Genomic DNA, 22,683 nt, shown 5'->3' with positions numbered 1-22,683 from the left:
GCCTCTCCTCAACGATTCTCTGGTACATCACAGTATAGTTGTTTGGAACGAGATATTCCATGACGTCTTTTATGGCTGCAGTTACATTATCTATGAAAAGCTTTAATGTAGTGACACAAATCAATGAGAGTGGTTCGTCTCCAGGTCGACACAGAGCCTCCAAAACAGCAACTGAGTGGTTCGCTATCTGCTTTTGACCTGAGGAGTTATAGGGAAATGAGTTCGATTCTTGGGTTTCACTATAAGAAGATGAAGAACTGTTGTAAAGCTTCTTGGTTTTTATATAGAATTTGTGGTGGAATACTGATATCCATTTTGTGTAAGAATGACATATAAACTTGCAACTACATTATTGTAATAGGGAACATTCAATCCATGGAGCAAACTACATACATTTCCTTCAAACATCAGAACCATAACATCATTCCACATATATTATATCTATGTATATTATATTCCAATATATTACACAGTAATTTGTGTGCCATATAATGTACGCATGATATTAGTTTTGCTGGGCGTGCATTTGTGCACGCTCTCTCTATGGCCTCTACATGGCTAATATCTAGTGGTTGTGTTCACCATTGTACTTGTTTTTTATGTTTGTGTATTTATTGTCTTCACTGTTGTGTGTTTGTTGAATTGTTGAGGTTGTTATATTAGTTGTGTTTTCATGTTTATTTGTATTGTACGTTAGGACCCCCTCGAACACGAGATGGTTCATCTCAAAGAAACAAAAACAACAACAAAAACAAACAAACAAAGAAAAATGCTATGTAAATGCAGTCCATTTACCATTTAGCAGAAAGTGATTGTCAGCTGTTCATCATATCAAACTCTGTTTAAAGGAAGCAGATGAGATTGTTCTACAAAAGACAAACAACATCTTTGTCTTCCTCACCTGTTCTTCAGGTGTTGGATGCTGCCCAAGCATTTAAACCTGCCATTCACCATAATGCCCAGTCTGGTGCACAAAGCCTCACACTCCTCCATGCTGCAGAGGACAGCATGAAATAATATGTAAGTACACTGGTGAAAGAGAAGTTAAAATAAGCCACAGCATGTGAGAGGTGAGATGTCTCACCTGTGTGATGTCAGCACAACCGAGCGTCCGGTCTTGATGATGTCCAGGATTAAATTCCAGAGGAATCTGCGGGCCTTTGGGTCCATCCCAGTGGTGGGCTCATCCTGAAAAACCCCACAAACTTAAAGGATAGCTACAGTATTTACAGTTTACTCTCATTGAAGTTCTTGTTGCCCTTCTACCACGTACACAAGAAAATGTCAATCAAATCCAAAAATGTATAGAGTGTGAAAGTTTGTGGCAGTTTGAGTCTTATTTTTGTATCTGTCCACCAAAGCTACAGCTGAGATCTCAGAACCCTGTTACATCACTAAGGAGAAGCCAAGATGGAGGTCAGGCTGAAGTGCTGGGATGAATCCATCATTTCACAAGAATGCTGCTGGTGCATCAACTGCAATGGGTGTTTACAACCGATGGTTTGGGTAACTTTGATTTTGCCTTCATTTAATAAGTTTGACCAACCTGGGGCAGGGCTCGTGCTCCCGTCGTCCCAGGGCCAATAAATACAGGATCAGGAAGGATGTAAATTCATTTTGGGATGAATTTGGAACGAGAGTTGGGAAAAAAAAAACCTGGTTACAGTCACAGCTTGAAGAGTGTAAATAACAGTAACGTTACTCGTCTGGGAATCATCCATAATTCAAGAAACAGTTTGATTCATTTATCTATCTTCCAACAATAACGTCCACTTTCTCACACAGTGCAGTGAAAAACAACTTTATAACTACCAACACAACGCCTCTCCCTCTCATGCTGTTGCTCTGGTTACAGGGATGCTCTGGGGCTCCATCACTCTGAAACCTTCTCATGATTCCCAATAACAGGCATTGACAAAATTATCAATGTAGTTGTACCTGTAATATAATGTTGCATTTTTGGTTTACATTATGCAAACACGCTCTCACACTGCCCGGGCAAATCTTGTGTGTGTGTCATTTGTGTGATGTTTTATTCATCTCAAAAGGTCAGAAAAGTCAAGAACTGTGCTCTACTGAAACACTGAAAGCTCAATGCTGAGCGAGTGAGACACATAGCCATAGAAAAACACAAGTGTTTTAGTTGAGCGCGGTGCATGTGAACTTCTGGAGGGTCAGGACTCCCAGACTTCATGTTGAGTTGGCTGAGCAGATCATCTCTTGAACACAGTTCTATTAACTGATGGGACTTCACTTGTGTTGAGATGACACACTACCTGGGGCCACATGCATACAACTCTGTGTAGATTCATGACTAAAACTATTTGATGCACAAAATCAGATATATACACTTCTCAAAAAAATGAAGGGAACACTTAATCATCACAGTATAACACCAAGTCAGTTAAACTTCAGGGATATCAATCTGTACATTTAGGAGGCACAAGTGATTGTGAATCAGTTTCACCTGCTTTGGTGCAAATGAAAGTGACAACAGGTGCAATGGAGAGGCAAAAGCAAGACAACCCCCCCCAGTTGCTCTCTCCTGATCCTCCCTGACTGTTTTTTCTCTAGTTTGTGTCCTTGTCACTACTGGTAGCATGAGGCGGTACCTGCAGCCCAATCAGGTTGCACAGGTACTCCAGCTCCTCCATGATGGCACATCCATACGTGCAGCCGCAGGAAGGTCTGCTGTGTCTCCCAGCACAGTCTCAAGAGCATGGAGGAGATACCAGGAGACCGGCCGTTACACGAGGAGAGCAACAGGAGGAGCACTGCCAGAGCTCTACATCATGACCTCCAGCAGGCTACTGGTGTGCGTGTTTCTGACCAAACTGTCAGAATTCCAGATTAATAGTAATAATTTGAGACTGAATCAATATTGGCTATTCTCACCTATTTTTGGCTGGTGCCCCCAAGAACTCGAATTCATTTTGAAGTTATTATTTTAAATTAATATTTTCTTAATTTATGATACCCGACAAATTGATAAACAACCAAGGCCCAACAGGATCATGTTCAGAAAATGAAAGATTGGTAAAATTAAACCATTTCTCATTTTGTACTAATGCCGACTCAGAGTTTACTGATGCAGGATACAGTAAGGTCAAACTTCTTACCAGGAAGATGAGTGAGGGGTATCCAATCAGTGCGATGGCAGTGGAAAGCTTGCGTTTGTTTCCCCCACTGTAAGTGCCAGCAGGCTTGTCTGCATACTTGGCCAACTCCAGCTTTTCTAATGCCCACTGCACCACCTAGAGGGGAATGAAGGGTAATGTTAGGGAGTAGTGGGACAGAGGTAAAGACGACATGGGAAGATTTCACACCACCGGTATATTTGAACTGAAGTGAGTACGTTAGTAGGGCTGGGAGAAGTGAAGTGTTGCAAACTCCTCCCCCTCAAGTCAGTGTCGATGGCCTTTCTCTGTCCCGTAGGCCTGAACCGGCCACCATCTATGACCAGGAAATTGAGAAGCTATTGCAAGAGTGCCATGTCAAACATCTCACCCCTCAGGAGGAAACTCAGTCCAGTGAGTCTTGAAAATCTGTATCTTAACTATTACTCAACTGTAAACATTACTCAACTTCTTATTGGAGAACATGACCAGAAACTTGTTCAACCTGGACCTGAGAGTGTGTTTGCTGGTATATGACAACAAGCCATAAGCACCGACATTCCTGTCTGGGCTGCCAGTAATCAAAAGGAAAACCTTTCCTCTCAAATGGCTGAACTACCCCCTCACAACTCCTTCGCGTTAAGCCACTCTTCCTCTCCACTGACATGGAATGCTTAGGGCGCTTCTCGATCAAAGTTGGCTGTTATCATAAGAATGCCAGCGCACCTGCTCCCTCTACCCTGAAACCTTGTACCACCTTCATTCCAACAGTTTCCTTACGACATTCCCAACAAGACTTGACCTTTGAGCTGCTCTTGGACCAAGGCACAAACCAAAAGTTTTTGGTGGCGAGAGAGAATTACAGGAGGCTTTCACCCAGCTTGGTCCAACCCTGCAGAATCACCTGGCCAAATACACAACTCACCTCATGCACCACGCTTTGGAGGAACCTGCAGTTAGATACTAGCTAAAATTAGGAACTCGCACCTCTCTAGGAAGGAGTCCTGCCAGCTCTCACAACTGCTCTGAAAGGAGCACTCAGCTTAAATCATTACTGATGAGACTCTGAATGAAGAACTGAAGTACTGCAAACCCCCTTGGAAATCTCTCTCTCTTTCCCTCTCTCTCTATACATCTATACACATCACATTATTGCATTGCACTGCTGCGATCACAGCTATACTGCTAACTTTTAACTCTCTGATCCAGTCGCCAGCCTCACCTCTCCCCCTCTCTCTCTCTCTCTCTCTCTCGTCCGCTATACACATAACCTACGTACTGATCTATTCCTGAAAGGAGTTGCTCTACTCCTGTAACAATATTCTATCTCAAATGTCTCAAACTTACAGCAGATCTCATACAGAGCTGATAAATCAACTTCTTAATATTAGGAAGAAAACCCTGTAACTGTGGAAGTTTTCTAATTTGCAAGTTTATTTTCTACATATGTGTGCATGGATTCTAAATTTTCTGTGCAATATCACAAGTGATCTCAAGGACAGCTTGACAAGCACACTTTACAGTTACAGCTCGTCACCCATCAAAGATCCAGGATTATCCTCAATGTGCAAACGTCCAAATAATGCTGCTCTCCTCTCTGTGTGACGAGCCCCAGCCTTTGTCAATGGTACACAGTCCCGTAGAAGTGTGTGTGTGTGTGTGTGAGTGAGACCTACCCGCTCCTGGTCCTTCCAGGGAATGCCACGAAGGCGAGTGTAAAGCTCCAGATGTTCCCTGGCTGTCAGGTCGTCAAATAAGGCGTCGAACTGTGGACAGTAGCCAATACTCTGCTGCACATGTAACAGATCCTTCAGGATACTGCACACACACACACACACACACACACACACAAATGCAGAAACACATAGCACAGGAGTACTTAGTACCTTAGTACCAACCATTCTACTGCACATTCATCAATTGTATACTTGATTTTATATAGCACTTTTCACAGACACCAGTCACAAAGTGCTTTGCAATCAAATATATAAATTGAAATACAAAAACAAAACAATAATAAGTCACCAGACAGAATATATAACATATACAGGATGTCAGATTGGAGCATAGAATCTAAAACACCTAAACAAAGAGGTTTTTAGCGTATGAATGGAAAGAGATATTACTAAATCTACTGATAATTTTTAGGCCACCAAGTAATTTGCAAAACAGTACAGTTCTGGTGAAAAGAATATGATTATAAAAAAATTTAAATTTAAAAACTGTTTATAAATGTTTTAAAACAGAATGATCTTTAAAAGCAGTTTTTAAAAACTCCTTTCATTGTTTTTGTTTTGTCTTTCCCGGTGATGAGCCAATGAGAGGAACTTTAATGATGTCGCTGACTGGAACACTTTGCCGACGGACCCCACCTGTATCAGTCTGACTGCGCGTTAAAATGTCACATCCATGGCAAAAAGTGGAGAATCAAAATGGATAGCTGGTTAGCAACAGGAAGAATTAAAAGGAAAGAGAGTTAAAAAAACGCGCCTTTTTGAGTTACATGATGAGGTGCGGTGTTTTTTCTGGACACAAAGTTTGGACTGGCACATCGCCCCAGTGATTTTGAGTGGTTGGCTACATTGGGTTACCTGGCAGATATTTTCAGCCACTTAAATGGACTTAACCTCGGCCTCTAGGGAACAGCAGTGAACATGTTCAATGTCCAGAATAAAGTTGAAGCGACCGTTAGAAACCTGCAATATCTGCCAAATAAATATGATTTTTTTTTTTTTTTTTGCATATAGTGCAGCCCTAGTCCAGATCCAGAGAAAATGAAGCCATGGGGATGTCAGGTTGATGTATCACCTTGATTGTCATTCGACAGGGCAGCGTAGCAGATTTCTTCAGACGCTGAGGAAAGGGGGATATAGGGCTGTGCAATTAATCGAAATTCATTTTCGATTTCAATTATAAAAACAAGATAATCGAGAGAAAGCAATTACTGTGCGCCGTTCTGTTTCAGCCTCCCTACAAAAACCATCCAACATTATCGGTTCCGCTCTCGGTACTGAAGGAATTAGGAAAATACATTTCTTATTTGTTGTTGCAACATAAAAGTTCTCTTTCTTGATGAAGACATTTGGGGCGGGGTATCATGCTCAGATATCTGTAACTTATAGGCTGTTGTGTATAACGGGAATAACTAAATAGACACAGCGCTTTTTGTTTTGAAATTGTTTTTTTTTTCTGTTTTTTTCCAAAGTCAATGGGAAATCGTGCTGAATAATCGTGGTCTCAATATTGATCAAAATAATTGTGATTATGATTTTTGCCATAATCGAGCAGCCCTGGGGGGATGGGCAGCCATGGCACAGCATATTAGCCCAGGATTACTGATGGTCAAGTGTGGAGCAGGAGGAGTGGACTGGTGGAGGGATCCAACACAACCATGTCCTGGAGGGCTGCGCTGAGCGAGAGCAACCTTTTGGACTGCCCCAACACCATGTCCATGAAGTCGGACAGTAGTGGGGAGCTGTCGTATGTCCTCCTTTAGGTGAATGATCTTCTTGTTTGGTTTCCTCAGCAGCACATGATCCTCACGGGGCACAGCTGACATGATTGTTTTGGTTAGCTTAGCTATCTAGCCCAGCTTGATTCACCGATAACCTAAACTCCAGTCGTCTGCTCACTTCAATCCTACATCCAGATAAAAGAACCCAAGATCTAAAAAGTATAATGTAAAAATATTAAAGGATTAAATTAATTAATTAGTTCATTAATTAATTAGGATAAAAAAAAAAGTCTGTTTATGACAACTACAAGCAATATCATCCAACCATCATATAACCCTCCCTTGAGGCACTACACCTGTCAGCTAAGCTGAGCCTATAACAGAGCACATGAAGACTGGCACGGACCTGTTTCCATTAATGAAGGCCTCTCCTCCAGTGGTGCACTCATCTCCTGTCAGCATTTTGAAGGTGGTCGTCTTCCCTGCTCCGTTCACTCCCAGCAGTCCAAAACACTCACCAGGCCGGACGCCCAGACACAGCCGGTCCACTGCCAGGATACGCCCCATCTTCCTGGATTTATACACCTGGGAAAGACGCACATTAAAGGAACCTAACTGTAATTTTTTTTTTTGGAAATTTAAACTCCTTAACTACAAATCAGCTACTGTGTATTTCATATGTATGACTGGTAGATTCATTTTCTGTGCTGGCATAATTGGACACATAATGTGAGCTATCAATGCTTGAGTGAAACTTGCAATTGCTTACAAATTGGTATATAATTCGAAAAAAAAATAACTGCAGCCTCTAAGGATTTTCTTAATATTATGTTGACTTTAAACCTTTGTCAGGTTCTCGATCTTCAGCATGTCGTTGTCAGCGTCTCCTCGCAGCACTCTTCGTCTCTCGCAGGCCACGTCTACATCATCATCATCTATCGGCTGGCAGCTGACTGGCACCCTCCTGGACACACACACACACACACACACACACACACACACACACACACACACACACACACACACACACACACATAAACATATTTCACATATCCACTGTACCACTATCTCACCCCAATTTCCCAAAATGCACCAGGTAACAGGTATGAACAGCTGGTTTCACCTTGCTCTGCAGAACATGTAGGAAGTGGTAAAGGTAAAACTACTATATCTGTATTTATTACAAAAAATATTTGGATTTGGATTTACATTGGAAGTGGGTGGGCCTTCATCTGAATCTGGACTGCTTTATGTTCTGGGTTAAAGGTGGAGTAAGTGATGCTGGAAAAAGACTTGATATTTGAAATGAATGGCAAAACAAACACACCCATCCTATAAAATGTCATCAAACAAATGGCATACACACAAACACAACATCATAAACACATCAGACCAAAAACTACTTGTTTTTACAAAGACACAAAACAACAGAGACAGAGGGAAGGCCTGTAGGTGTAAAGCTAGGCTAACAAGAAGGTAATGTTACCTACAAACAAACATCACACCAACAACACATCTTGTCAACCTTGGATTAGAATCACTTACTCTGCCTTTAGACTGATGCCCACTCATTTAAGGTGCTCGCAAAATATAGAAAATAAACTGTATCTAAATTAATCAAAAAAGTAAGGCATAAACTGTGGTGTAATCCTATTGTTCATAATAGTAAAGAGTCTGAACTGAGCCTCATGTAAAGCTGTGCTACAGTGGTAAATACCGGTAGAATTGCATTGGACCATACTGCATTACTCGTTTGTGCATGCAAAGGGAGAAAGGCCAAATGAGTATAAAGTTGGTTTGAAGTGTCTATTAAAGCAATAGAAAAATCTGAAAAGCTGTCTTGGCCAACTTGCATGCACTTTCTAGTTTCAACTCATCTGCTTCCTGTCTTCCGTGAAGTCAGGCAAATAAACAGCTGACAAGCATCAGCTGAGCTTCATGCTGCACTACAACAGATCCAGTGAAGACTGATGAAAGCTTTTAGAGGATGAACCTTGCTGAAAGTCTAAATAGTAACTATATAGAACTACCTACAGCTCCATCTACACCATGAAAAGACCCGCTGCTGTTTACACTGTACAGACAACAATCAGGTGGATTACTTCAGCACTGAAGAAGAAGTCTGAATCTGATGAATATGAGATGTGACAAGATGCACTTTCTGATTTGATTAACCCTCGAGTGGAGATCCTGGTATCACAGTGAAGAATGTGATCATAGCACGGTGTGAGTGTGTGTGTTTGGATTTGAAGAAGTGATGGGACATTTATGGAAACTGTGTCAGCTGGGTGACAGGGACAAAAAACTCATATTACTGCAAAAATATTGATGTTCACATCTGGACCATGTCCTTTATCTGTTTATTTCAGAATCATGTGTCTGTATTTGTTTACAGCCTCTAGCAAGGGGAGAGAGACAATAATTAAAGCAATGCATTGACTTTTCCATGTTGAGACAACATAAGTCATATTAAAGTCATTACTCCAAACACAAATGTATTGTGGTTACATTGCACTACAGTCAATTTTCTGCAACTGTGGGTGGAGGTGGTGGTGTCTGTAGCTATAGACTTCTCTGTGATGGATGTTAGTTGTTTGCAAAATGGCAACAACTCACACACTCAGAAACACACATCACTCACAGGGGTTTCCTGAGGAAGTTGTACTGGCATAGGATGGTGATGAGGAAACCAACAAAGCCTTCGATTGTCATGGCAACGAGTCCTCGAGTCACAATGTCCCACTCAAACGGTGACTTCATCTTGTCAAACTGGCCTGAAAGCACACATTCCCAGCATTCTTCTTACTTTGAAAAAATAAACATTTGTCTGTGCCAAAAGTAAAACAGTAACACAATTACAGGTCGACCTTAGAGCAGGTTTAAAGGGGCAATATGTAAGAACTGGCCAACTGTTGGGCGTCGCGGGAGCTCACCTGGTAGGCTGAATCCTTACTAGTCTCTGCTGCATGCCATCTCCTCTCTACTAATATACTATCAAATAGATCTGAAAATGCCAAAAAAAAAAGAAATAGCCAACTGTTGAAGTCATACTCCAAACAAATAGCAGGCAGCATATGTCCAAAAGTGCACAAGGAAATGCACTCTTTGATCCCTCCTCCTGGGAGTAGCTGGTTAGCATGCTAACTGCAGTAGATATCTCTGCAACACAATACACTGACATCTTAAACATAATGTCAAAACTGTTACTTATGTTTTGGAATATTTTAAACCAAATTACTTGCATATTGCCCCTTTAAAGTGTCAGTCTTTTTCTGTTTACTGTCAAAAACCTTGTCAAAAGACCCAAAACAACAATGAATGTATCCTAGCGACAAGTACTGTGTCTGTATCTGTATCAAAGCCTGATATGTCTTATTGCTCTGAGCCACAGAGCTTCATTGTTTCCACTATTAAAAACACATCAGTGAGCCACACTGTTGTGCTCGGTGACATATTCCTGAATTACCATGAAAACACACTGTTGTTTATTTACAGGCATGTGCTTTGACTGTTGAACAGTTGGCACTTTTAGATGTGAAAATAAGAGTGGTGAGCTCAACTACCTATTTTAGCATAGTATTCGTTGATGTATTCATTGTAGGCCATCTCCATCAGGCCGTGGCCCAGGTTGTAGTTGGGGAAGATGAGAAAACAAGACTTCAGGTAACTGTTGACTTTTTTCAGATCCTACAGAAGAAAAGAGTGAAGGAGTAAATACAGAAACATCCAAAGTCCATGTCTGATACTGCTACAGAAGCCAATACACAATACTCTGTATACATTTAGTAAGTTTTTTTTTTCCTATCTTAATTCATTTTCTAAATAAACCTAAATATGTGGGAGGGGTGAAGAGTGATGTGACATCTCATCTTGTTATTAAGGTTAAAACCTCAGAATAAGCTGCAGTATCTGAGGTTATAACATCAAGAGTCAAACTGGCCTTGTCATGTTCAAAGAGCTGAAGGAGGAAGGTGGCAACAGTTGCAGTGATGCCTATGAAGAGGTTGATGACTATGAGGAACACGTAGGCTGTACTGGGAACCTCGAACCAGAAGGATGCCGGGTACATGATAGGAGTGATGGACCACCTAGAGGGAACAGAATCATTGAGGACATCCAAAGCTTCAGGAAGCGTAGAACAATTGTTTTTGGTTTTTCAGGTCACGACAAATACATGAAGATGCAATAATTCAGTTTCATGAAGTAGTTTGAATGCTGTAAAACTGACTATACAGATCATACTGAATTTCACACTAGTAATCGTGACTGGATTCCAAGCCACAGAAATGCTGCTGTTTTTCTAGGTCACATATCAAGGCAAAGCATGGAGGCGTGTGGTCTGCAGCTGTGGTTCTTTCACTCTTTCACTTTCTTATTTAACCACTTTTAGCCAAGAATAAAGGTTCTTTGCTCACAGGCTTTCTGACTTCTTATTCCTAGTCATTTGCAGTCATGCACTGCACGGGTGTCACTGTGGTATGAAACTTCTCTGCCTACTGGTTCTCACCATACAACAGCAACACGAGGAGAGATGAGAAAAAAAGAGAGACTACAATATTACAGTATGACTGTCAGTTAGCATCAGTCACACACACACACACACACGGGCACATACTGTATTTACAACAGCAGAAATATTACAGCGAGCAGAACTTGCTATTGATCACTACTGGGGCCAGCATATGTTGCCATGGCATCTGAAGTAAAATATTATTATTCAGAGAATGGAAAATATTCTCTTAATGCTTTTTAATTAAAGGTTGGATTTACACCTATTATGAAAAGAAAACCTTTCACTTTCCTAGTGGGTTTCTTCAGTCGGACAGTTTTGGTTTTATTTGGCCAACAAGCCAAAACAATGGAAATGAAAAATAACATTAAAAAACTAGGATAGCTCCTCATGGTTGTCTGCCTCTGCGACTTACAGTAGTTTCAGATTACATCCCTATTTATCCAGAGTCATAAAATATTATTCATTTGAGTGAAATTTTGTCATAATTGCTGTGTGAAGTCTTGAGTTATGACTGTTTGAGGGTTAGGACTTGGTTTTTAGTGTGTGTGTGTGTGTGTGTGTGTGTGTGTGTGTGTGTGTGTGTGTGTGTGTGTGTGTGTGTGTGTGTGTGTCTGTGTCTTACCCATACAGAAGAAAGAGGGAGAGGACTGCAGGGAAGTTGGTTGGGGAGGTGTAGGCCGGCAGGTCGAACACAAACAGAATAATAACACAGCATGTGGCAGGAACCAGGTAGTTGAGCTGAGGAGAGATGAGAAAAAAGAGGGACTACAATATTATAGTATGACTGTCAGTTAGCATCAGTCACACACACACACACACACACACATGTATCCTCCTCACCATGTCCCATATGTAGTTAGCCAGCCAGTAGATGACAGGGTCACAGCCGCTGACAAACTGCAGGTGTTTGGCCTTAGTGGATTTCTCTGCAACCAGGAAAACTACAAAGCTGGCTGGCACAAAGGACATGGCCACAATTATGAAGATGGCAATCACCACATCTGTCCCCTGGAGCCTGAAGAGGCAGGGGAGTGGACAGGAGAGGACAGGATAGGACAGGAGGAGAGAACAGAGAGTAAAGATATATAAGGAGAGATCACATGAAATTCCCACTGCATGGCAGGGATGTAAACAATCCAGTAATAAACATATATGTTAATCCATCCATGATTCTGTCTAAATGGATTTTACACTGCTCAAAAAATGAAGGGAACACTAAATCATCACAGTATAACTCCAAGTCAGTTCAACTTCAGGGATATCAATCTGTCCATTTAGGAAGGACAAGTGATTGTGAATCAGTTTCACCTGCTTTGGTGCAAATGAAAGTGACAACAGGTGCAATGGAGGCAAAAACAAGACAACCCCCTCTAGTTTTGTGTTTTGCTAGTGTCCTTGTCACTACTGGTAGCATGAAGCGGTACCTGCAGCCCAATCAGGTTGCACAGGTACTCCAGCTCCTCCATGATGGCACATCCATACGTGCAGCCGCAGGAAGGTCTGCTGTGTCTCCCAGCACAGTCTCAAGAGCATGGAGGAGATACAAGGAGACCGGCCGTTACACGAGGAGAGCTGGACAGGGCAGAAGAAGTGCATCAACCCAGCAGCAGGACCGGTACCTGCTCCTTTGTGTGAGGAGGAACAGGAGGATCACTGCCAGAGCCCTACAACATGACCTCCAGCAGGTTACTGGTGTACATGTTTCTGACCAAACTGTCAGAAACAGACTCCATGAGGGTGGCATGAGGGCCCCACGTCCTCTAGTGGGACCTGTGCTCACAGCCCAGCACCCTGCAGCTCGATTGGCATCGCCAGAGAACACCAGAATTAGCAGTTCTGCCATGGATGCCCTGATCTCTTCACAGATGAGAGCAGGTTCATACTGAGCACATGTGACAGGCGTGAAAGAGTCTAGAGACGCCGTGGTGAACGTTATGCTGCCTGTAACATCATCCAGCATGAGCAGTTTGGTGGTGGGTCAGTGATGGTCTGGGGAGGCAGACCCTTGGAGAATGGCACAGACCTCCATGTCATAACCAACGGTACCCTGACTGCTGTTAGGTACCTGGATGGAATCCTCAGAGTGATTGTCAGACCTTACACTGATGCAGTGGCCCTGGGTTCCTCCTGGTGCAGGACCACGCCCAGCCTCATGTGGCCAGAGTGTGTATCGGTGCATCCGACGCCGCCAAGTACCGCCACAGACTGTCCAGGAGCTCACTGATGCCCTGATCCAGGTCAGGGAGGAGATCCCCCAGGACACCATCCACCGACTCATCAGGAGCATGTCCAGACGTTGTCGGGAGTGCAAACAGGCACACGGGGGCCATACACACTACTGAGTCACATCAGCCTGTGATTTCAATTTTTCACTTTGATTTTCAGTGTGATTGTGAATCCAGCCCTCCATGGGTTGATGATTTTGGTTTCCACTGACTGTTGTTACGTCATTTTGTTTTCAACAAATTATACAATGAACATCAGCAAAGATTTTCAACTTGAATCCTTCATTCATCAAGATCCGATGTGTGATTTAAGTGTTCCCCTAATTTTTTCAGGAGTGTGAAATCCTGAATTCAAAAGACGTTACTTTGTAAAACTTTACTGATGGAAACAAAGTTAACTATGGATAAGTTCAGTTCAACAAGCCTGGAAATTGTCTAAAATCCACAAACACTGTCATGTTTTTGTTGTTGAGACTTGTTCCCTGATATCAGCGATTAACTACAGCTACAGAAATAAGCCCCCAAGTGGTGATTAAGTCCTTTATAACATTTCTAAGGTGATACTACTAGTGCTGAGGAGCAACTTACAAGTAGTCCAAAGACAGGCTGGCGCTGGTTCGATTCATTGGGTGGTTCGTCAGTGTGATACCTGTGAAACACACACACACACAAAACACAACAGCCTCATTGTGTAGATGATAAGAACCAAACCAGGAGCTGACTCAAAACTACACAACTTCATTTAACATCACTGTCAATGATGTAACTGGTATGTGTTTACCATAGGCAGCAGGGTTGCCCTTGGATGCAGGTAGGTTGGCACGCAGGATGGCGTTGTTGAGGACGTTCAGATATGTCGGCATGCTGTGGTAGCCTTTGTTGTTATACAGAACCTGAACACAAGAGGTTGCTCTGTCAGCTGTTATTTATACTGTGTAAGCCCAACCCTGACTTCCTGTGCCCGTCTTACCTGAGCTGATCTGCGAACCGCTATTTTGCGAACCATTGGAGGAATCTTTCTCCCAAAGGATGCTGGGATTGATTTCTGGATGTTCCCCACTGTTAGACCACCATATCTGTTGAGAACAAAGTCAGTGAACAAAATAGAAAAAAAAAAAAGAAAGTAGCCTTTATTTGCTGCAGAATTATAGTTTTGCACGTCTACTGCACCACTGTGCCAGGAACACACTGCCTCCTCGTGTGAGCGTGGCGGCAGACGCAGCTGAGCTGCTGCAGAAAAGCACGTTTCTTGTCATTATTTCATTAATTTCTGATTTATTTTTGACAGAAAACATTACTAAAATGTCATTGTCTCCACATGCAGCTGCTGCAATGGTTTAAAAAAATATATTGGTACCACCTTACAATAAGACCGCCCTAAATGATTTATAATTGGTTTCTAATTAGGTTTCTAATTATTAATTCGGTTGTTAACACTTTATTAATCATAAATAAACAATTATAAACAAGTCATACCACAGTTTTCATACGGTGATGCAGACTCACTATTTGGCAAGATCAAGTTACTACTATCCTTACTAATTAATCTCATTAATGAGTTACTACCACTTATAACTGGTAAAAGGAGCCTTATTGTAAAGTGTAAAACCCATCACCATTTATTAATGAGTTACTAGTAATTATAACTGATAATAAGAAGCTTTATTGTAACTCATTAATTAAGTAAGTAAAGGAAGGTTACCACCTGTGTTCTACCTGGAATGTTAAAATCCTAAAGAAGAGAGCAACCAGCAAAAAGCATCTCTATGTTAATCTGCACTGAGCAGAACAGAATGAGGACGGCTGCTGATCAAGCTCAACAACACAGCCACGGCCTCAGAGGATGAATCTGCTCATTTGATATGATCACGTGATCTGCCATAATTTGATCTTCCAAATGAAACTGTTTTGTTGTTCGGTCCTAACAGCGTAGTCCTAACCGCAGCGGCCCGGGTTCGAGTCCAACCCGTGTCCCTTTGCTGCACGCCATCGTTTCATCAGTCATTCTTAAAAAAGACAAAAGGTGATGTACCTGGCTGGGACCCACCTGTTGTTCAATGCCCAACTGAGACTTTTGAAGTTAAAAGCATTGAACAAGTGCGTCCCAGCAAGGTTCACCACTGTTTAGTGTCCCCTGGAAACACTTGTGTTGTGTTGTGAGTATTTGCAGCTCATGCGTTGTAAAATCGATGAGGATGTTTTCTTTAGTTGCAGTGTGTTGAGCTCTCAGGGCCACTGTGCTTCTCCCTGGAAGGACCACCCAGCTCAGATGACTCCACAAGCACAATGTGATGCTCAACAAGGCAGAAAAGAAACCCAGAGTGACAAGTGAAGGCTTAAAGGAATCACCGGAGTGGAATAACACCTCTGTTTTAGTTTGAGTTTTATGCAGATCATCAAACAGGTATGGTGTTCATGGCAGGACATGAAAACATCATCACTATGGGTGAGTCAAACGTACCCCTCCTCTCTCTCTGCTCACTGTTGTGTTTGTGCTTCTATTGCTTGTAAAAAATCTAATGTGCAGTGTTTGCCTGAATGTGGCCGTTACTTCTTCATTATGCAGACACTCAGCTGCAGGACACAGTGCCTGCCAGAGCCCATTAAAAATTTCACAATTTCCCATTTAATATCAGTAGCCAAGCAACCAATACAGGCATGTGTGATGTGTGAGTGGTTATAGCCTGCAGAAAGGTATGGTGCTTGCTTTCATGCTTGCTGTGGTTTTACTTTCTGCTGTATAATGAGTTTTACAAAGGTACTGGATGAGGAACACTGTAGGTAGGCTACGTTTGTATCCCTATGATACATTTATTCATGCGCTTTGCTGATGTCATGTAAATGTAAGTGAGTGTTGATCTGAGTAGGTGAGAAGCTTTGCTGTACACACTCTAAACAGGAGATACATGTGTAGGTCATTTATCTATATGATATGTGTTCTTTTTCCTTTTACTTTGAACTTCAATCTGTAGTTTGGAGAAACTCCTCTCTGGCTTGTGTGTTTGACAGTACTTTAAATCTAAAGCATTAGCTGTGTGTAAGGAAGTACCAGCATGGACATGTGTCAGTCATTTTGCCTTTGAGGATAATACCATGTTCATTGGTCTGAATTATAATAACAAGTCCTTCTAGCTTTCCTTTACCCCTCCATTACCCCTTCACTTTGCATATATATTTAGACCTCAGTGATTGTGTCGACACTGATTTCAAACAATGTGAGATGAAGCCCTGATGCTCTGTGAGCCTCTCAAAGTCGTCATTATTATATTTCAAATGCTTCTCACTTTATTAAAAATGTTCAGAAGCAGTCCTACCTGTGCAGACGCAGTCTGTCCGACGTGAAGAGCAGATACTCAGAGACGTTGCGGCCTGTGATGTCCACCAGGATGTCACCTGTCACCACCTTCATGAGGGGGGGGCGCCCTCCCACCCCACTGGGGCAGGAGAAGCCTGTCCCCTGCATGGAGCAGGTACAACGGACAGGCTCGTGGATGGACAGAGGCAGGGTGGGAGGAGACGTCACAGGCTCTGAGCAAACACAAGAGAGGCGTCTTTAACTCAGTACAGCTTTTTCATAGCAGACACTTCAAACTTGTCACAGAGGGGAAAAGAGAACATTAACGATGGTTCAGCTCCATTAAATGTCGAATCTCACCCTGTGAGCCAGCACATAAAATATGTTCACTCTCAAGCTTCTCTGCTCAACACAGTTGGAAAGAGTGGTTATCTGAGTGACCACAGTCCAACCTGTCCATTCTCCTAGGACCTCTCTCATCAACAAGCTGTTTCAGTCCACTGAACTGTTTTTTTGTTTTTCCACCATTCTGAGTAAAAACTACAGACTGTCGTGTGAAAATCCAGGAGATCAGCTGTTTCAGAGACACTGTGTTGATGGTGTAAAGAAATGGTTCAAATCAATAGAGTTAATAATGAAAATGACTGGAAACCAAACTTTTTCCTGACTCAAGTGCAAGTGTTTTGGAATGGCTCAGCACTGGAAAAAAGATGAGGTAGAAACTGACTGAAGTGCAGCTGCCAGCTAAGCAGGGAGAAGTTAGTTCTATGTACAATGAAGATCAAAGGGGCAACAGAAAATTAATGAAAAATTAATTGTTCTAATGTTCTTCTCCTTGTTATTATTTTATTATTAATTAAAGATTATTAAAGTCATTTCATTTGTTAACTCATTATTTTTCCTCGTGATTAACATTTCTGTTACGAGGCATCGATTGGGCAGGTTTAAAGGTCTATATAGTATAAATGTAAATGTCCATGTCTTCTTTGATTATAAAGGAGGTTATATATTAATACTGTGAAAGCCTCAGTCCACAGAGATATGCACACAGCCTGTATTTAGAAACTGAGCCTTAGAACCAGCCGTCAGGACTTCTGGAACTTTGTGATGTCACAACAAAGCAGTCATCTCCCTCAGCCGTGCCCCAATGGATCAAATGAGACCAAGGATTTGGTTTCTCTGAGTGTTTACCTGAAATCTGCTATATTCTTATTGGATCACTCAGAAAGCAGTCAGCCAATCAGAACAGAGGCTAAGAGCCTTCTCTCTTCTGATTGGCTCACCGACCTGTTGTTGACAGAAGCTTGAGAGAGGAGATGTAGAACTACACTGAGATGGTTTTTGGTTCTTAAAACCACAAATATATCTTCTTATTGATCAACACTTCAAATAAAACACAGAAGAAGAGGAAAACATGGAGCTGTCTGGGCTGGTGAACTCGGGAAGTGGGAGGTATTACACATCTTAATGTCTCAACACATATTGAGACATTACCAGAGCACTTCAGTCTGATTTGTTTCAGCCTGAACTGTTCTGGAGGTATATTTGAAACTGCACATATTACAGTGAGTTGCACATGGACTCACCATGGACTGTGGTTGGAGGGGCAACTGTGAAGTTCCACAGTCCATCTACAAAGCGAGGGTCTGGGTCATCTGAAGGTGCTGGTGAAGGCGGAGGGGGTACAAAGTTGGAGAGGGGGACCCCCTGTGTGAAGGAGTCCAGACACATGGAGTCAAAGTAACGGGCAGCCAGGGTCTTGGAGTTGTTGGCGCTAGGGTTGAGTGTCTGGGCCAGCTGGTCCAGGGTGCTGTTAAAGGGGGTTTTGAGGACACAAGTAGCACCCACGCCTGAGGGCAGACGGAGGGTGTTGATGATCTTCTGTGGGCTGGCGTCTGGCAACAGCTTACTCCTGAAAGGGGAGGACAAAGGTGCTACTCTCAGACTGTAGTCAAAGTAAAGGTTTATTTCAGTGTTTAAAGCCCTGAACTTCCTCACAAGTGATTTCATTTATAGTATGTGGACTGCTCAGACCTCTGCTTCCTCTGCTGCCTCCTCCTAACAGCTGCAACTACGATGCACAGATTCACAGTGCTCGCACACAATGCGAGCACTGTGAATCGGTCAAATCAGCCAGAATAAGGAAATGAGAGTGCAGGGGCTTTACATCTTAATACAAACTGCCCAGAAGTGGATGTCTTTGTTGAATGTGTCATGTAAAAGATCATTAAAACATTTATGCTTATAACTGAGGCCCTGTTCAGACCTGTTCAGACCTGGTGTTAACATCCGTCTCAGGTGATCCGATCACAAGCTGACAGCTCTAAGTTCAGTGTGAACGTGCCTGAGAAGCATTGAGGACGCATTTGATATTGGATCGCTCAGACCACATTGAGAGGTGGTCTGGACCACATGGGGCCACATTGATGGACTGCCTACTCCATGACGTCCTCAAACACTGTCTGATTAGTCCCAACACAGTTCAAACAAACTCTATTTCACTGTAGAGCAGATTGTTGATTCACTCAACCCCTGCTTGTCCTGTTCTCTCTCTCTCTCTCTCTCTCTCTCTCTCTCTCTCTCTCTCTCTCTCTCTCTCTCTCTCTCTCTCTAAATAACAATGCATATGTTTATTTGCATATAAAGTGAGGTAGTGAGATGCCAGGTGTGAACAGGGTGTAGGTCTGCAGGCAGTCAGACTATTTTTGCTGCCAGTATTACAGACAGTACATATTTACACATTGTATCATATTCATCATCATATTTACAACAGCGATCAGACTTTGAATAAGCGCCTTCATTTGGACAGATCAGCCTGTAAGGACCTCACTGAGGGGAATAAGGTAGACTGGTAAACCATCCCTTACAGTTTATACTAAGGATAAGAACCTCTGACATTTAGAGTAAAAGGGTGGGGAGTTAGATATTGTTACGGTAAATTAATGAATGCACCAATTAATCATTGGTGTCAGAAAAGATTAGATTACTGTAACCTGTTTCTTGTCCTTTGTGCTCCTTTGAGCAGTGCATGTTGGACACTGTGCAAATCCCATAAGACTGAAGATAGAGGACAACACAGGCGAGATGTTAAAGGATAAGTTCACGTCTGTTTTCACACCACACTCACATACTTGAATGTGCTGCACTGTTAGTCAAGTCCAGTTATGCTTCCTCCTGTCCATACTGGCTCCAAAGAGATCCCTGTCTAGTGTGATTTCAGTATAAGTGAAGGGGGACAAAATACACAGTCTTTGTTCTATGCAAAAATCAATTTTAAAGTTCAGCCAAAGTTTATGTGAGGAGTTATTAACTTACAGTTTCAGTCTTTTCAGTGTCAAATTCCCTCTTTTTGTTACTGTCCCACCACAGTTCAGCAAAGAAACCCTGTGTGAAAGCACACAGAGGATATCTGGGACTAAAAGACTAAGTTTGGAAGACATCCTCTTGATTTGACTCTCTGACCACTATAGCTGTATATGAGCCTCAGCTGAATTTAAAAATGCATTTCAACAGAATGAAGACTGTGGATTTTGTCTCTTACACTGACATCACTTCAGAAAGCCCAGTATGATCAGGAGGAACATTTAAAGACCAACAGCTCTTCTAGTGTATGTAAGTATTGTTTTGAGACTGACTTAAGGTCATAATTGGTAACTTTTCAGCATTAAAGAGTTGAGTTCTTACAGTATCACAAATGTTTCTATCAATTCTCCAACCAGAGAAATCTGTGATTTCAGTCATGGTAATCTTTCATTGGTCGCCTGTCAGTGACATCATATCCTCTATGATCATGTGTCATTGTTGTGGATTCCTATCCTATCAGAAGCTCAACATTGACTTTTATCTAGTTTTAAGCCACATTCACTTTTACACCTTACTGGTTTTCAACAATATATTTTAACCAGATGAAGGATTTTAATCATTGAACGTCTGGATCTGAAGTTATCAGAGAAACAATCAGAACAAAGGTTAGCATCAATCTCAGCTCCAGCTCTTCCCTGAGTCTCTGTCCTCCGTACAGCGTCGCTCAACCTCTGACTTTAAATGTCAAACTGCTTCATTCAGTGTTTTTAACAGTTAGAATCACTGGGTCTGTTTGATTTCCTGAACCACTCACACTGAAGGAATCTAAACCTGGACCCAACCCTTTACAGTGTGTTATGGGAATGAGATTAGAGCAACTCCTTTAAAGAGCATCTCAGTGCAAAGTGTGTGCACAGCATAGACCGTATATAAAGATGGACATGAACACAAGTGTCATCTTACCTGTACTGGGGTCGGTCTTCGTTAGCATAGGGAATGAAGTTGCCTCTAGGTTGGGTATAGTTATGATACTGAGATGGGGACAAGATCAGGGGGGGCAAGTCTCCTGTAAAACAAAACAAATGGAATCATCCTCCAGCAACATTAAGCAGAAAGCCTTAACCATTTACATTTGATCACATTCTTTTGTGTTAATTATTGTTCCCAATTCATATTGGGCTTTAATTTATTAAAGCTAAACAAATAAATACTTTAATATTTACAATGGATCAAATGACTATTAGCATGATAGGTAAAACTCAAAGTGAGTAACTTTTTTAAGCTCACTGGATTTGGTTTCTGATTTACTGATATGGTTCAGTCTCAGAACTTTCACTAACCATGTTCAGCAGCAGCCACTGTTTTCAGTAACAAGCTCTGATAAACCCACTGTACCCTATCTTATCAGCACCCAACAGCACAATTAGCAACCAGCTAGTTAACATTGTTCAGCAATTAGCAGCTAATAGTCAGATATTTCCCTCAGGAGCTGGTGGAGACCAAATTTGAGCTAAAAGACTTACATTCACCAGGTGGACACAGACACGTTTCCAAATGAAGCTAATGTTGCTCTGTTTCTGCTAAATAAACTAAGGTGAGCAGATGACATGTAAACTGGGGACATTTCCTGTTCGGCAGTCATTATATGATTAAAATATCCAATGATTTTATCTATGAAATAAAAAAGAGGGACAGTCCTTGTTTGATGTATTTTGACCATGGTAACTGTTGAACTATGGTGAAAGACGACTGATAAAATGACAAGTCCCTACCTTTGAAGCAGTCGTGAAATCTTACTTTCTAACTATTCCTCAATTATTTATATTCCTTTAGTTCATAAGGGTCAACACATCACAAGAATCAACAGAATCTCTCATAAAAGTTTGTGAATATTGTCATGTGAAGTCCTTTGCAGACAGTCAGGCAACTTTTTCACTTTCAAGTTCTGGGTGGGAGGCTCTGGGTATGTTTGTTTTCCTTTGTTTACTGCCCTGTTATGAACTCCTAACCAATGAGTGAGCGAGCTAACCGCTTCTCTGCCTAGAAACAACAACAAAAAAGAAAGATCTGATAGGATAACTCTTTTTTGACAATTTTTGTTTCATTTCTGAAGCTGCTATAGTGAGCAGCTAGCCCCTTCTGTTGGCCAAAACAATCGCAATGCTATAAGTCTGTTTTTAATTCACAGTTAAAAATAGGGACATTTACAGGGACAGCTCCAGCCAGGAACAGGCCACCAAAAACGGTGAATGTCCCTGGAAAACGGGGACATCTGGTCACCCTAGAATAAACTGTTTGCTAGAATGTGAAGCTACAACTATACACAGTGATTATGTGTCTGTATTGTGTTTCCAGCTCATTCTGCTACCTCCCATCATTTTCATGAAATAATAACAATAATAATAATAATAATAATAATGATGAATCCTTGAAGTCTTACTGTTCTGCCAACCCTGTTTTTTAAGCAAATTAACTCATTTCAAGTATTTTCTATAATACATTTTTATAATTCTAGTGGTGCAAGTTACTAATTTCTCCAGACATTCCATTCTAGAGCATTTTTTTCAACAAGCTGTTTAAAGTGGCAATCTCGTAGATTTTCATTTAAATAAGTGTTGTTTAAGTCACTGTCACCGGATGAGGTGACGCATTGGTAACTGAGCCTATGACACTGTGATGAAATGATAAAAACGCCCTTGCATTTTGCAGTTTTATGAACTGGGTGTCTGGTAAAAAAACGACTCACTAACACAAAGTTAATAATGCGAGTTCACACA

General features: G+C 41.8%; 1 protein-coding gene across 1 annotated transcript in view; it reads right to left on the bottom strand.

Moving 5' to 3' along the window:
* abca2 (ATP binding cassette subfamily A member 2) overlaps positions 1 to 22,683 on the bottom strand; it is a 116,635-nt gene that overhangs the window by 5,075 nt on the left and 88,877 nt on the right. Inside the window, exons 29-45 of the mRNA XM_022753053.1 lie at positions 20,870 to 20,972; positions 18,190 to 18,515; positions 16,623 to 16,836; positions 14,279 to 14,384; positions 14,090 to 14,201; positions 13,897 to 13,957; positions 11,924 to 12,098; positions 11,706 to 11,821; positions 10,511 to 10,658; positions 10,134 to 10,257; positions 9,212 to 9,344; positions 7,414 to 7,534; positions 6,977 to 7,155; positions 4,793 to 4,934; positions 3,120 to 3,254; positions 1,085 to 1,188; positions 902 to 994 (exon numbers count right to left, since the gene is read on the bottom strand). Of these exons, the coding sequence (XP_022608774.1) occupies positions 902 to 994; positions 1,085 to 1,188; positions 3,120 to 3,254; positions 4,793 to 4,934; positions 6,977 to 7,155; positions 7,414 to 7,534; positions 9,212 to 9,344; positions 10,134 to 10,257; positions 10,511 to 10,658; positions 11,706 to 11,821; positions 11,924 to 12,098; positions 13,897 to 13,957; positions 14,090 to 14,201; positions 14,279 to 14,384; positions 16,623 to 16,836; positions 18,190 to 18,515; positions 20,870 to 20,972 (2,392 nt within the window). The remainder of the gene's footprint in view (positions 1 to 901; positions 995 to 1,084; positions 1,189 to 3,119; positions 3,255 to 4,792; positions 4,935 to 6,976; positions 7,156 to 7,413; positions 7,535 to 9,211; positions 9,345 to 10,133; positions 10,258 to 10,510; positions 10,659 to 11,705; positions 11,822 to 11,923; positions 12,099 to 13,896; positions 13,958 to 14,089; positions 14,202 to 14,278; positions 14,385 to 16,622; positions 16,837 to 18,189; positions 18,516 to 20,869; positions 20,973 to 22,683) is intronic.

Source organism: Seriola dumerili, unplaced genomic scaffold, assembly GCF_002260705.1.
Source record: "Seriola dumerili isolate Sdu_G_001 unplaced genomic scaffold, Sdu_1.0 BDQW01000017.1, whole genome shotgun sequence".
Classification (NCBI taxonomy): Eukaryota; Metazoa; Chordata; class Actinopteri; order Carangiformes; family Carangidae; genus Seriola; species Seriola dumerili.
This window is presented reverse-complemented; position numbering and strand designations above follow the sequence as displayed.